This window comes from Sphaeramia orbicularis, chromosome 17 (genome assembly GCF_902148855.1).
Source record: "Sphaeramia orbicularis chromosome 17, fSphaOr1.1, whole genome shotgun sequence".
Taxonomy (NCBI): Eukaryota; Metazoa; Chordata; class Actinopteri; order Kurtiformes; family Apogonidae; genus Sphaeramia; species Sphaeramia orbicularis.
Genome location: NC_043973.1, coordinates 14,186,172 through 14,203,432, shown reverse-complemented (window position 1 = coordinate 14,203,432; position 17,261 = coordinate 14,186,172). Strand labels below are relative to the sequence as shown.

The following is a 17,261-nucleotide window of genomic DNA, read 5'->3' as shown; positions in this document are numbered from 1 at the left end:
TGGGTAAACTAGCTGTTTCTGGCCCTTCTGACTGTACATTCATACTAGTTTTCTCATCTCAAGGCCAGAAAGCATAAATGTACCGTGTTAAGATGTTTGACTATTCCTTTAAAAGCACAGAGGACAGACTGTGTGTGTGTTATCTGACTCAGAGACAGTGTGGTGCGACCACTGTAGTATCACAATGTAAGAGGAAGTGATTTAATCCGGAGCTTTTCCTCTGGGACCTGAGGAACGCAGTGACGGTTTAAAAGGGCCCTCTTTTTTTTTCCTTTTACAGAAAACTGAAAACTGCAAATTCAAAGACACAAAGACTGACACTTTATTTAATGTTGCACTCCATGTTTATGTAATTTCTATTTGTTTCACTGAGTGGGAGACTTTGTGAATAACTTTGCATTTTAGTCATTTTTTTCCAAAACCAGCCAGGTTTTATGTTTCCTTCCCTTTACCTCACCCCGGTGTAATTGTCATATGCATTCCTGTTTGACTTCTTATTGTTTCTGTCAAAGTGTTTGACAATAAGATGCACAACCAGAAATGTAGGTGCTGCACAGTGACTAATCCCATTACAATGCTTACAGTTAATTCAGTGTGAAATGAGGAATGTACAGCTTAGTTGAGAAGTCTAAATTTATAAGCAGATTAAGTAAGGCTTTGTGTCAGACACTGTAGGTTGTGCATGAAGTTTGCACGTATAAATGCTGATGAATGCTGGTGGAAGATAAAGATCTGTGTAGTTCTGGTTTAGTAAACTGAGATACTTTACAGAGCTGCATTTGTGTAGTGGTGTTAAAACATAACGACACTGGAGAGGACTCGAGAGACAACGCCGAACATCAGGGTCATCGTCAACGTGTAGGACGCAGAGACACAATTGTCTGATTGTTGCCTCAGATATGGAAAGCAGACAGACATCTCACTCTCACACTGTGAACACTAATTGGCTGGTGTTCAGTGCGAATGGGTGCAGCAACGGGTGTGGACCTTCCTGGAAAAAAGAGATTAAAATAAACGAGCTGTATTTTCCAGACAAGTTTTTAACATATTTTCCATTTTGTAAAGATTTTTTTATTGACATTGTAATGCTATGAGGACCAAAATCTTGCGGGTCTAAAAACAAAAACCTTAAAATGATTAAGAAAAGAAGTCTTACTGAGACAAACGACTGAATGTTACAGTTTGTAATTTTTCCACAGAAAAACGAATTATTGTAAATGCGTCATTGTATATCTGTTTGTGGCACATCATTGTATATATTATATACAGTTTTTTCAGGTAAAAGGCATAAAGTTTTCTATTTGCAATTACAATCCATTTTGTCAATGTCATTTTCATTTTCAGTAAATCAGATTGTATCTCCTTGTAAACTGATCATTCAGAAAGAGTCTTTGTTTTCTCTAATATTTTTGAGCACGAATTGACACTTTCAGAGTGTATGTTTACACTCACAAATATTAATCCATATGCAATCCAAAAAATCTGATATTTTTTTAAATTTTCACTTCAAAAAAGCAATAATCAGCTTTTAAATCACAGGTGTCAAACATGCAGCCCGGGGGGCAAATCTGGCCCGCCAAAGGGTCCAGTCTGGCCCTTGGGATGAATTTGTGATTGCAAAAATTACACTAAGATATTAACAATCCTTTTATTTCAGGTTCCACATTCAGACCAGTTCAATCTCAAGTGGGTCAGACCAGTAAAATCCTATCATAATAACTCAGAAATAATGACAACTCCAAATTTTTCTCTTTGTAAATGTAAATATTTTCATGTATTTACACTAAAACAAAGATTACTTTTGCAAAAATGTAACTAACCTGAAAAAATATGAACCTGAAATGTCTTAAGAGAAGTAAGCACAATTTTAACAATATTCTGTCTGTTGTTAAATGTTTTGTGCGTTTGTAGATCCACTGTGATCTGTAAGTTATAATGTACATGTGTAAATGATAAACTGAGGCAGAATATTGTTAAAATTACACTTATTTTTTCAGTTTGTTCATGTTATTCAAAGCTTTTGAAAAGATAGTTTGTAGATGTAAACCTTTTCATAATGTAAATTTACTTTTTTCACTTTAAAACACAGAGAAAAGTTTGGAGTTGACATTATTTCTATATTATTATGTTATTATTTACTGGTTCAGCTCACTTCAGATCAAATTTAGTTGAATGTGGCCCCTGAACTAAAATGAGTTTGACACCCCTGTTTTAAATGAATGCTCATTTTTTCTGATTGACCAACTGATGTAGTGATCTTTATTTTAGAGGTTGTTTCTGACTGAAAACATTTACACAAAGTGGACTTTGGGGTATATTTTAAGTTATGTTCTGTTTATAATTTTGTGACTGCAGTAAAGAACCCAGTCACAAAATTACCCTTTGACCCCACTTTGGCCCTGGTTGTAATACTAGGGGCCCATTTAGGTCTTGCAAAGACATTTGATGCATGTATGTTTTTTAAGGAACAGTCAAACTGCCGCTGTAATACCTACTGAATAACATAGTGGCATTAAAACTCCTCTTTGTGGGTTAATTTGTAATAAATGCACTGAATTTCATCACTGTGTATATTCAGGAAGATGCACTATGCTGATTGTATTTGTATGCAACACATTTTAATGTCACTGAAAGACTAATAAATGCTGTTTTTGAGATCCCTGCCTCAGGACTGTGTGTGTCAAGGGACATAAAAACCAGAAAATTAAACAATTGTCACCAGTCAACTGTATTTTTCAGGGCATGCTCCAGATCTTTTCTTCTTTCGAGGCCTCTCGACTCTTTCTGGCTTGACAATGACCCAGTGCATCCCCCAGCTACCTGAAATCCCACTTTTCTTTTGGGCTCTAATTTCACTCACCGTGGGAAGTTGTAATCATGGCATTGGGTTACCCAAACGATCAGCACGGACCGGCCCTTTCTGTGCTGTTCTCAGAGGTCTTAGCCCCAGACCAGTAGATTCAGTTGCTGAAACCAGGAAATGAATGAGACGATCACAGTATCTGTATGGGGGGCTGATCTGGGAACATATTTAAGATCACAGACCAACCATTGTCCTTCAGTCTGACACATGAAGAAAACCTCACATACACTGTAGACATGATAAAGTCTTGCTTCATTCTGACATGTCGAGTTAGAAAAAACACCAAAACAAGAATAGAGATTTGAAATGTGCTTTATAGACAGATAAAAACAGACATTTTAGAAGAAATAAATATGAGATATGCCAGAAAATAGTTATATTGACAACTAACCTGTATTCTCAGATAAGAATATCTGTAAAATGGCTCAGTTGCTCAGTTTTAATGACAAGTAATGCAATCATTTGTTGTCTGTCAATAGAGTAGCTTTTGAGTTTGTTTGTTTATGTGTTAAATACACAGACTGGACCAGTGCCAGGGCAGAGGCTCCACAAAGTCCTTCTACACATGACAACAGTACCATCTAGTGACAGGAATGGAAAATTATATCTACAAGGCAAGGCAGCAAACTTCAGTGTGATAAATCTATAGATAATAAATGCAGTAAAAGTGGACAGACTCATCAGTTCAGTTCAGCTCAGTGACAGAGAACAGGGAAGTCCAGTGGAGGAGGAAGTATTCAGGTATTTTAATAAGTAGTAATACAGTGCACAATACTCTGCTAAAAGTAAAAGTACATTCACTGTCTCAGGACAAGGTTAAGAGTATTACCATTGAAATATACTTAAAGTACAACAACTGCAACTATAAAATGGTCCATTTTAGGGTAGTGGATTATAATTATTGAAGAACTAATGTTACTATCTTCAATGTACAACCCTGAGTCCAGAAAAAAAAGGGACATATGTGAAAAATATTTTTAAAAAAGAACGCATTGATTGACAAATTTTATAAATCAGAATTTCATAATAGAGCACACAGCACAAGTTAAACTTACAAAACATGTACAGGGTGGGGAAGCAAAATTTACAATGAACATTTAGTTGTTTTTTCTCAGCAGGCACTACGTCAATTGTTTTGAAACCAAACATATATTGATGTCATAATCATACCTAACACTATTATCCATACCTTTTCAGAAACTTTTGCCCATATGAGTAATCAGAAAAGCAAACGTCAAAGAGTGTGTGATTTGCTGAATGCACTCGTCACACCAAAGGAGATTTCAAAAATAGTTGGAGTGTCCATAAAGACTGTTTATAATGGAAAGAAGAATGACTATGAGCAAAACTATTACGAGAAAGTCTGGAAGATACTATTAAAGAAGAATGGGAGAAGTTGTCACCCCAATATTTGAGGAACACTTGCGCAAGTTTCAGGAAGCGTGTGAAGGCAGTTATTGAGAAAGAAGGAGGACACATAGAATAAAAACATTTTCTATTATGTACATTTTCTTGTGGCAAATAAATTCTCATGACTTTCAATAAACTAATTGGTCATACACTGTCTTTCAATCCCTGCCTCAAAATATTGTAAATTTTGCTTCCCCACCCTGTATACGCTATAATTTTTTTTATTTATTTATTTTTTTGGATTGCACTGCAGTGGAGTAAAAGTACAACATTTGCTGGAGTAGAGTACAAGTACGAAGTATCTGAAATTTATAAAAGTACCCTGAAGAAGCTCCATTCCTGGCAAAGTCCACAGTGATCCCCTGCCTCTAATGGAGGATTGATGACACCATAAATATCCCGTCAGCGAAAGGTAAACACAGTTAGAGGATAAAACACTGATGGAAAGAGTGTGATTGACAGTGAGCTGCTGTAACGATGTGAAAAACAACAAGTGAACCGGGCACAGCAGCCAATGACAAAGGCCGAGGGCCGTCGGACAGGTTTGCGTAAATGTGTTTAAACACATTAGGCATGGTTGTTTTCACAGATACTGATGCCTAGGACAGTAAATAACACTGAAAAACTGCACTGGGCACTCAGTCACCACTCAGAGGGCGATTAGATGTTCAGTGAAGCAATATTAGCCTCATTTACAGCAGGATCTGAAGGAAAACAGTAGAAATGTCTGGATAAACATTAATATGAATGCATTATGTTTAAGGTCGGAGGAAATTAAACAAATAGACTGACATAGATAAAGAAAAGATAGTTGTGGGTACATTGTTAACCCTTCATGCATGAATTATGAGAACCTTAGTGAGTGAGAGGGTTTTTATTCCTCTTTAGGCATGATAAAAACAATGCGATAGATTTTTTTTTAAAAATGGAGTTACAAAAATGTCCACTCATCTGGACACCATGTGTTTAATTTTTGAAGCAAAGAAACATAAATTTAAAACACAATATCAGAAAGTGATATACTGTGTGAAAACTACAAAATAAAAACATTTTTGATGCAGCTAATCTGTTTTCTCACATTTTATCATACTCCAATACTAGTTATTACTCACTTCATGGAGATAATACACAAAAAAATCATTTTTATGTAAGAAAAATGTTCATTACAGTTTAACCCTTTCATGCATGAATTATGAGAAAATTAATGAAGATTTTTTTTTTTTTCCTGAGTGTTTTTATTCCTCTTTAGGCATGAGACAAAGAAACATTTTTATGAACCTATTTTTCATGGATTTACAAAAATATCCACTCAGTTGGACACAACGCATTTAATTTTAGAAGCAAAGAAACATGTATTTACTGAAATACTGCACGAAAACTATGAAATAAAAACATGTTTAATGCTGCTAATCTGATGTTTTCTCACATTTTAACATACCTGCATGGAGATAGTATGCAAAAAAAAAAAAAAAACCTTTTTGTTTAAAAAATACAAAACAGTTAATTACAGTCTAATAAAAATTAGCAATTGTTTTAAACTCAAACATGTTTACTGCAGATCAGGTTTATCTAGAACATCAAATTTACAGTAAGGGTATGAATTACAGTGCATGGGATGATGCATAAGTGTCCACTGTGTTGGCTGATATGGAAGTAAAACAACAAAAACCATAAATACACATGAGAAACTGTAGAATAACTGTCCACTGTAGTCACCACTATGCATGAAAGGGTTTAATGTTTTATAATATAATAATATTATAAGTCCTCAAAGTTGACTCATATCATCCTTAAAATGTTTAGGTAAATAAGTTCATTCATTCATTCATTATCTGAACCCGCTTTATCCTCACTAGGGTCATGGGGTTCACTTGGAGCCTATCCCAGCTACATAGGGGCCAAGGTGGGGTACACCCTGGACAAGTCGCCAGTTCATCGCAGGGCTGAACATATAGAGACAAACAATCACTCTCACATTCGCACCTATGGGCAATTTAGATTAACCAATTAACCTATCAGTGCATGTCTTCGGATGGTGGGAGGAAGCTGGAGTACCCGGAGAGAACCCACGCAGACACGGGGAGAACATGCAAACTCCACACAGAAAGGTCCCACCCCCCATCAACTGGTGTTGGAATCGAACCCAGGACCTTCTTGCTGTGAGGCACAAGTGCTAACCACTGCACCACCATGTCGCCCGTAAATAAGTTCATGCAAATTTTATATTGAAGAGAATAATAAGAATAATAATACAGGGGTTATTTATTAACTTCCACATGTTATTCTTGTTTTAAATTTTAGTGCGCATTCTGTGACATGAAATTAAATACATTAACATTAAATACAAGTGATCTAAAATGAGATCCAGTGTATTTAGATATATTAGCTTTTTTCCATTAACATTTCTTATAGAGCAGGGGTGTCAAACTCATTTTAGTTCAGGGACCACATTCAGCTAAATTTGATCTGAAGTGGGCCGAACCAGTAAAATAATAACATAATAATATAGAAATAATGTCAACTCCAAACTTTTCTCTGTGTTTTAGAGCAAAAAAAGTAAATTTACATCATGAACAGGTTTATGTCTACAAACTATTCTTTCAAACAATGTGAATAACATGAACAAATGGAAAAAATAAGTGTAATTTTACCAATATTCTGCTTCAGTTTATCATTTACACATTATAACTTACAGATCACAATGGATCTACAAACACACAAAACATTTAGTAACAGGCAGAATATTGTTAGAATTGTACTGACTTCTCAAAAAAAATTTCAGGTTCATATTTTTTCAGGTTATTCACACTTTTTGTGAAATTATACTTTGTTTTAGTGTAAATACATGAAAATATCTACATTTACAAAGAGAAAAATGTGGAGCTGTCATTATTTATCTGTTATCATGATAGTATTTTACCGATTTGACCCACTTGAGATTGAATAAGTTTGAATGTGGAACCTGAAATGAAAGGTTTGTTAATATCTTCAGTGTAATTTTTGTATTTCATAAATTCATCCCAAGGTCCGGACTGGACCCTTTGGCGGGCTGGAATTGGCCCGCGGGCCACATGTTTGACACCTGTGTTATAGAGCCTTTATTGCAGAGCATTTTTATACAAACACTTGACTGCAATGCTGCAAGAAAAACAAATCCCTTAAAAAGTATAATAATGTTTTAGCCCTAAAAGACCTAAGCAGCCAACAGTGATCAAAGCATCTATTGATATAAATGTTCAATAACTTTTGAATCATTTATTTTATTCATTAATTCATCATCTGAACCTGCTTTATCCTCACTAGGGTCACAGGGGTCGCTGGAGCCCATCCCAGCTACTTATGGGCAAAGGCGGGGTACACCCTGGACAAGTCGTCACTTCATCACAGGGTTGATCGTTAATCTTATAAATACATGAAAATAATTTGGATAAAATGCAGTTCCTTAGCTTTTCAGTGACACCAGACATGACCCATCTGGATGCTCAGACGCAAGTGATTCTCTGCAACGCTGATTCTCCAGTAAATCCCGTGTGTACATTCAATTAATGACATACTTTTTGGCATAAATTACTTTTTCTTTAGTTTTCAATTTAAAATACGTTTAGTTTTTATGAACATCTACATGATCAGTAAATTAAATTCAGGAAAACATCTGATTTTTGCTGAAAAAATGCAAAATGCAGATGATATTATTATGCAAATGGCTATAAATTACTTGGGAGAGGTAAAATTAATTCTTTAATGGAATACACAAGTAACATAGGTAATACAGTCAAATATGAATGATTACTGAAAGTGATTAGCAAGGTTATTATTGTTAACGAAAACTAGCGAAATGACGAAAACTAGAATTGTAAACACATTTTTGTTGACTGAAATAAATAAAAACTACAATTAAAAGAAAAAAACGATAACTAACTGAAACTGTATTGTGTATTTACAAAACTAACTAAAATACATAAAAATCCACATAAAATTCCCTTCGTTTTCGTCTTTGTCAGTGTCAGATTGATATAAAATCGATTTATTTCCCTCAAGCAATTTTAGCTGCTGGCACCATGTGATATCTAACGGTCCGTCACTTCTTGTCACTTGTCGTTTAGGCATCTTCTGGTCCCCACTCTACCTGGAAACATGGAGACTAAAGTTGGGAGAAAGCAGCAGAGTCCTGTCTGGGATTTATATGAATACGACGGTGAAGAAGATAAAAGATATAAAGAAACTAAAACTAAACTAAAACTAAGCATTTAGAAAATAACGAAAACTAATAAAAACTAGCAAATGTGCTCTAAAAACTAATTAAAACTAACTGAATTAGAGAAAAAAGTCAAAACTAACTAAAACTAAACTATAATGAAAAATCCAAAACTATTATAACCTTGGTGATTAGATAATTGATGATCTAAAACAAACATCATTTGCTCAAAAAAAAAACAAAAACAAAAAAACACTTGATAAAGAGGCTGTGATCATGAATGAGAGCTCTTCTATGTTCCCACGCAATAAATGAAAGGAGATGAATTATAGCACTGAGGCAGTGAGCTTTAAAGGGACACCCAGAGGGAGAGCCTTTCCTCCCACAAGCGTGGAATTCACCTGTGATACACCTGACCTCACAGCTGAAGACGTGGTGGTGATTTTCAAGGATAAATTAGTTCACATCAGCAGCAGTTTTCCACTTGTGGAGCAGACATGACGGTCTCCTACTCACTGGAGGTGGCCAATGCCAGGTTTGGTGGCTTCTCCAAGCTGCTGTTCAGGTGGAAGGGAAGCATCTACAGGCTGCTTTATAAGTTGCTGGTGTTTTGTGGGGTTTATCTGTTTTTCAGTGTGTTTTACAGGTAAGTAAACCCGTCTGTCTGAGGCTGGGCTTTCTCATTTTTCTATTCATGACAGTATATGGTTTTCCTTCACAGGTTCCTCCTCACTCCAAAGCAGCAGGATCTCTTTGAACGTATTGCCATGTACTGTAATCAGTTCACCAACACCAACTTCATCCCAGTTTTGTTTGTATTAGGTAAGCAACCTGGCCTCAAACAAGCAGCAATTAAAGAAAAAGTCGGTAACACTTTACTTGAAGGTCTAGTTTATAATGCATTAAGCGCACATTCATAAGACATTATAATGCATTTATAATGCATTGTAAAAGTCATTACAACAGTTTATGATCATGTACAACAATTTATACCAAGCTTAATAAAGTATTATAAGTGTAGGCATAATGTATTATAAATTCAGCTTTCATAATGTTGTATACATCCATACCAAAGTGACAAGTGTTTGTAGGAAGAACCTCAAGTCCTCATTTACAGAACACATTATCAATTGTATGATATAACACAAGAATCATGACTTACGAGCAGTATCTGCTGGCTCTAAGTGTAAGTCAAAATTATACATCAAAGTGTTCTTAATAACTCTTTATTTTGCAAAAACAAAACATTAAAAGACAGAGACGGTAAATAGAAGTGTTACATGTTGCTTTATACATAAATAAAAAATAATGTGGCAGCTCTAAATCTTTGTTAATTCAAACATACTTTTTTTTTTTTTTTTTTAATAAATATGAAATCCCTAAAATAGATGGGTATAGGGACCAGTGACAAAACCTAACAAAAGTTCTCCACTTAAAAAAATAAATTCCTTCACACTGCTTTGGTATGGATGTATAAAACATTATGAAAGCTGAATTTATAATACATTATGCCCACACTTATAATACTTTATTAAGCTTGGTATAAGTTGTTGTACATGATCATAAACTGTTGTAATGACTTTTATAATGCATTATAAATGCATTATAATGTCTTATGAATGTGTGCTTAATGCATTATAAACTAGACCTTCAAATAAAGTGTTACCAAAAAGTCTCTGTAATATGTTGCTTTTATCCAATTTATCCATTGTCTAACATCAGGTTTCTATGTGACCCTGGCCTTTAACCGATGGTGGGGTCAGTACACCAGTTTCCCGTTGCCTGACAACCTGATGATGGTTGTGTCTGGAAACGTCCACGGATCAGATGAGAGAGGTCGGCTGCTGCGACGGACACTCATGAGATATGCCAACTTATCTTCAGTTCTTATCCTCCGCTCCATTAGCACAAGAGTTCACAAACGTTTTCCAACTTTGGAGCACATTGTTGAGGCTGGTAAGAACAACAGTGAATGAGTGGTGGAAAAGGTCAGGTCCCTCACTTGAAGCACAAATATTAATAGTACATTGTGAAGGTAATGTAAGTAATGGTTCTACTCTGAAAAGCATAATTATGTTAATTTAGCAGCAATATACTTAAAATACGAGTCAAAGTAGTCATTGTATTGTAAAATGCTGTTAGAGATTATGTTTTTGGATGCATTTCTACATTTCACTGATGTAAGTATTTAACCCTTTCATGCATGAATTATTAGAACCTTAATCAATTTTTTTCCTGAGTGTTTTATTTCCTCTTTAGGCATGAAAAAAAAAACAATGTGATTTTTTTTTTTTTTTTTTTTTTTTTTTTTTTTTTTTTTTTACATCAACCTGTTTTTCATGGAGTTACAAAAATGTCCACTCAGCTACACCATGAATTTTATCTTGAAGCAAAGAAACATGTGTTTAAAACCCAATATCATAAAGTGATTTGAAAACAGTGAAATGAAACCATGTTTAATGAGCTAATCTGATGTTTTCTCACATTTTAACATATTCTGGTACTAGTTATTACTCCCTTCATGGAGATAATATGCAAAAATAAATATTAACAATTGATTTCCACTCAAGAACCAACCAAGAACAGCAAAGTTACAATAATGGTATGAATTGCAGTTTATGAGATGATGCATAAGTGTCCACGTGTTGGTTGATATGGAACTAAAACAACAAAACCCATGAATATACAAGATTAAAGCTGTAGAGTAACTGTCCACTGTAGTGACCACTATGCATGAAAGGGTTAATGTTGCCCTTATAATTATGTTATATGTTGGGTAGTTTAACCCATGAAGACCCAATGCTACTTTTGTGACAGTTCCCAAACTGATTTTTTAGAGTTAACCTTTCTTATGTGATTTATTTCCATTTATCATAATATTACCCTCTCCATTTTGCATTTTTTCAGTAAAAATCAGGTATTTACTGATATTTAATTACTGATCATGTACTTTAATCATCATTTTGAGATTTCATTTGAGGAATATTTTACCAAAAACATAGAAAATTTAAGAAAAAGTGACTTTTTTTCAGCAAACATCATTAACTGAACATAAAAAGTAGAAGATAACTGTGTTTCCACGTTCACTACCGAGCCTCTGAACATCCAAATGGGTCTGATGATCACAAAAAGATGACAAACGGCATTTTACACCAATCATTTACATGAATTTATAGGATTAGTGGTGTTAAACATTTACATCAGTAGATGATTTGATCAACAGTGATGTTTGGGTCTTTATGGGTTAATCTATAACAGTACATTGTATTCTATATGATCATGGGAAGGGTATAAAAATCTGTAATCTGAAAAGTACCTAAAGGTGTTAGACAAATACAGTGGAGATTTAGCAGAGTACAAGTACATCAAACAGGTATTAAAGTATTTGAGTAAAAATACTTAGTTACATTTCACCACTGAAGTAAACCAATGTTGCATGTAAAGAGCTGTTACAATACTTGGGTAATACCAAAAACTTTTACTTTAATTCCTTTTCTCTCAAAATTTTTTTTAATGGTTCAAACCAAATAACATGTTTGAGGTGCATTTGCTTATAAAATGTAGGTTCATGAATAATAGAATTCATCCACAGCAACTAAACCGTGAAGCTGAGACTTTGTAATGGATTTAAATTCACTCTAAATGGATTGAGACTCGTTCTGTCTCTATATTTAATTTCTCCTGTTTAAATTTGCTTAATTCTACCTATTTATAAAGACTTTTCTGATGTCAGTTACACGACTAATTTGGACACATATATCGCCTGTTCCTGATCATACGCTGTTGTTTATGCACAGGATTTATGACGACACATGAGCTAAAACTGTTGGAGTCACTTGAGTGTAATTTCAACAAATACTGGATGCCTTTGACGTGGTTTTCTAACCTGGCATCCAGAGCCCGAGAGGAGGGTCGAGTGAGAGATGACATAGCATTGAGACTGCTGATGGACGTGAGTGATTTCACCCTTTCTAAATGGAAAAATTACATAAATATAAAAAAAATTGCTAAAGTTTTGAGTTTCTCTTTAGGTAATCATTTCTGTTCGAAGTGTTCTATATTTTATTCAAAACATATCAAGTGTTTGAAGAGAGAAAATGTAAGAAAAACATAAGGTCATTTTAGATTTGATGGCAGCAACATGTCTCCATGTCTCCACAGGGTCGTGTTTCCCCCATGTAGCATCCCCCCTTCTTTTATTAACTGTTTATAAATGTCAGTGAAATGAGAAGATCTCTGGTAGAAGGAATGTTGTCCAGTCCATGCCTGAAATAGGATTCTAGCTGCTCAACAGTTCTGGTTCTTCTTTGTCATATGTTTTGTTTGATGATGCACCAAATGCTTTCAGCTGGTGAAAGATCTGGACTCTCCTACTATGAAGCCATGCTGGTGTAACAGATGCAGTATGTGGTTTAGCATTATCTTGCTGAATTATGCAAAGCCATCCCTAAAAAAAGTTGTCTGGATGGGAGCATATGCTGCTCTAAAACAAGGGTGTCAAACTCATTTTCCTCCGGGGGCCACATTCAGCTCTATTTAATCTGAAGTGGGCTGGACCAGTAAAACAATAGCATGATAGCCAATAAATAATGACAACTCCAAATTGTTTTAATGCAAAAAATGACATTCAATTATACCTGTATTTACTATCTAAACAAAAAGGATGTGAATAACCTGAAAAAAATGAAATTTGTTAAGAAATATAAGTACAATTTTATCAGTATTGTGCCTCAACTTATCATTTATACATATGCATTACAGATCCGATCTACAAAGGCACAAAACTTTTAGTAACAGGCAGAATATTGTTAAAATTGCATTTAATTTTCTTTAGACATTTCAGGTTGCTCATATTTGTTCAGGATATTCACATGTTATTATTAAAGGATAGTTTGTTCATGTAAACATTTTCATAATTTAATGTTTTTTGCACTAAATCAAAGAGAAAATAATTGGTGTTGTCATTATTTATTGGTGGTTATGATATTATTTTTGAGTTTTATGCCCTAACTTGCACTTTGCAAATTCATCCCGCGGGCTGGATTGGAACCTTTTGGTCCCCGGGCCGCATGTTTGACACCTGTGCTCTAAAACCTGTATGTGCCTTTTAGCATCAATGGTGACTTTCATGATGTGCGAGCTTCCCATGCCATTGGCACTAATGCACCCCCATACCATCACAGATGCAGGCTTTTGAACTGAGCGTTGATCCAAGCTGGATGTTAGATGATGAGATTTTCAAAGTCTTCACAATTATATGTTGAGGAACATCATTCTGAAATTATCCCACTTTTTGTAGTTTCACAGATTGGTGAACCTCTGCCCATCTTTACTTCTGACAGACTCAGTTTCACTAATATGTCCTTATTATATCCAGTCCTGTTACTGACCAGTTTCCAATTAATCTAATTAGTTACACAATGTTTCTGTTTCCTTTCTACGAAGCCGAGAGCGGCCATGGAATTACATATTATGGTCGTTATTAATTTGTTATCACAAGATAACAAAGCTCGTTTTCTTGTGTTAACAAATGAATTTATGTTGTTATTTCGTAGTAGAGAACCATATACAGAACTTAGATGCGAGCAGGTACCACATCCTCCACATCGCAGCCTTCAAGAGCTGCCGCTGACATGTGCTGGACAGAGCAGAACACACATTCAACAACCACTTACAGCAAGTTACAGTAACTACGAGAAAATGAAGTTTGTTATCTCAAGATAACAAATTCATCAATTCATTATCACGAGATAACGACCATAGGATAATATGTAAATCCACAGCTGTTCTCAGCCTCCGTACCTTTCAGTATTGCTGCCATCAAATTCAAATTACCTCTTTTTTTTGTTCAAATGGTACAATTTGTCATTTTAAACATTTGAAATATTTCCATGTTCAACTAAAATATGGGTTTGTGAGATTTTGTGAATCACTGCATTCTGTTTTTATTTACATTTTACACACTTTTCCAACTTTTTTGAAATTAGGGTTGTAAAATACTGCCATAAATGTCTTTGTTAGTCTCTACCACTAGTAAACATAATTTGACCCTAAATCTGTAGTGACATGCCACCCTGATAAGAGAATACAACTGCAGAAACTATTTATAACCTCATAAACTGTATTGTGTATTTACAGGAGCTTAATAATTACAGAGCCAAATGCAGCCTCCTGTTCCACTATGACTGGATAAGCATTCCTCTGGTCTACACCCAGGTAAAGTCAAAGGGCCTGAATGCTGTTTGAATGGAAAAACACATCATTATTAAACAATTCTGAAAGTCACTTTTTTGCCAGTGCAGGTTGTTACAATAGCAGTCTACTCGTTTTTTGGCTTCTGCGTGATTGGTCGACAATTTCTGAATCCCGAGAAGGGATACAAGGACCACGCTCTGGACATGTACGTGCCTGTTTTCACTCTGCTGCAGTTCTTCTTCTACACGGGCTGGCTCAAGGTAAACCTGACACAGTCATACTTCTCCTCTGGGGATTGACTGGTTTGATCAATGAAAATATAACTTATTCTTGATTGCACTGTGCAGGTTGGAGAGCTTATCATCAATCCATTTGGTGAAGATGATGATGACTTTGAAACCAACCAGCTGATTGACAGAAACATTGAGGTTGTTCCTATGAATTTGACAGGCCACAGACTCTACTGCTACTACTCTAAAATACTGTTTCATAAAGTGATAACTTTTGTAATTTTTTGCTTTGTTTCTCTTTTCTTTAGGTGTCAATGTTGGCTGTGGATGACATGTACCAGAACTTGGCTCCACTTGTGAAGGACAAGCACTGGACACAGAAACATTTCTCTGTCCCTTACACTTTGTCAACGGCAGCAGAGATGCTCAAACCTGCCTTTAAAGGCTCCACCTTTGATATGAGGTAGGTCACTAATTTGCTGCAAATTAATGTAGACTTATAATCTTATTGCAGAAATGATGTGATGAGTTTATCCTCTGTTTGCAGGATGAGTGTAGAGGATCTGGAGATTCATCACCCTGCAGAAGGTCCTGTAAAGACACAGTATTTTCCTCTTAAAGGATCTCTGGGGGATGGATTGGACAAACTTCTGCAAAAGGGCAAAGGCATCCTGCGTGGTGCAAGCCTCCCATCTCTGTTGGATATTTCACCACATCCAAATCAGGATGAGGATGATGATGATTCTCCTGATGGTGATATTAAACTCTCCAATCACAAAGTGGAAGAAAACGCACTGATTAGAATTGAAATAGATCAAGAAAAGTAAAATGATCTAACATGCTACTGCTAATATTGTACTTTATTGTAGAAAATATTGTTGTTTTATTATTACATGTTTGATTTTCCTGTATGGTTTAAGCTGAATTAAATATAAGTAAATATACAGAGATTTTACTTTTGATCTAAAAAATAAATTATTTTTGATTGATCGATTGATTTTGATTGATTTCGTCTAGCCAAAACTAACTCTTGTTGTGCATTGAAGTAGATGAAGCCTGTTATTGCTGAGTGGATTATCACAATCTAAATGTTTTATCATATGTGATTTAAAAACTTTCTTTTGCTTGTTTAGTACCAACAATCTGTTCTTCTATAAAACACAAATAAAGAAAAAAATACTTTAAAAAGTGCAGTCCAAGTACAATTCACATAAATGCACAGAGGTGCCAAATATTGAGCAACTTTTTTTCTTAAGTAATGGAAAGTTTGGCAACTGTCATATTCATAAATGAAAGCACAGTGCACCATGTTTTACATGTTTTTCAAGAAGATAGAAAATAGAAAATGCACATTTGAGCCAATGTTAAAACACACATTTCTTTTTCAAAAAATATCGTAAGGTTTTGGCCTGTTTTGCCTTTTTTTTTTTTTTTTAAGGGATATAGATGTGTGTTTTGTGCTGTTACATGACTGTGGAGCAGCTTTATCATTCTGTAATGTGCAGAGTTGTTTAAAATTAAGTGTAGGAGCAATTTGTCTGTTTATTTTTTGTTCAAAGTTAATTTACTTTTTTTGTGTTTACTAATTTAGTATTTTTGCTAATTGTTTATTTATTTATTTATTTATTTATTTTTTTTAGAAAATATTTTTTGATTTTCATGGTTATTGCTTTAATTCTTTAATATTTAGCACCTTTTTGTTTTGTGTTTTCTTATTGGTTTAGACTGTGGGCAACTGGGTATAAATACGCAGTGGCGCAGAAAAGGTCCCCTGGGGCCCCAAGCAAAAAAAAAAAAAAAAAAAAAAAAAAAAAAAAAAAAAATATATATATAATATATATATATATCTATCTCTATCATATCTATCTATCTATCTATATCTATCTATCTATCTATCTATCTATATCTATATCATATCTATATCTATATCTATATATATATATATATACTACACACACACACAGGTGGGGGAGGGGCAATTTGGACTCAGGGGCCCCTTCAGAGAATTTGAGACAGCTAGTTGTTACTGCAACTTCTCACTGCCGCTGTGTAGTGAACTTATTCTTTAGACCAGGGGTCTCACACTCATTTTCTTTCCGGGGCCACATTCAGCCCAATTTGATCTCAAGTGGGCCGGACCAGTAAAATAATTGCATAATAACCTATAAATACCGACAACTCCAAATTTTTGTATTTGTTTTAGTGCAAAAAAAACCCCTTTAAAGTATGAAAATACTTACTTTTATAAACTATCCAAACAAAAAAAAGATGTGAATAACCTGGAAAAAAATGAAATTTCTTCAGAAAATCAGTGCAACTTTAACAATATTATGCTTAAACTTGTCATTTATACATGTGCATTATGGAT

General features: G+C 34.7%; 1 protein-coding gene across 1 annotated transcript; it reads left to right on the top strand.

Moving 5' to 3' along the window:
* The first annotated feature begins 8,965 nt into the window (after window positions 1-8,965).
* Window positions 8,966-15,744, top strand: LOC115436581 (bestrophin-2-like). The gene is made up of 9 exons (XM_030159467.1): window positions 8,966-9,114; window positions 9,190-9,290; window positions 10,191-10,424; window positions 12,266-12,420; window positions 14,607-14,684; window positions 14,771-14,923; window positions 15,011-15,091; window positions 15,202-15,356; window positions 15,441-15,744. Exons 1-9 carry the CDS (start codon window positions 8,966-8,968, stop codon window positions 15,718-15,720), a joined length of 1,386 nt encoding a protein of 461 aa, XP_030015327.1. The 3' UTR covers window positions 15,721-15,744.
* Window positions 15,745-17,261: the final 1,517 nt, after the last annotated feature.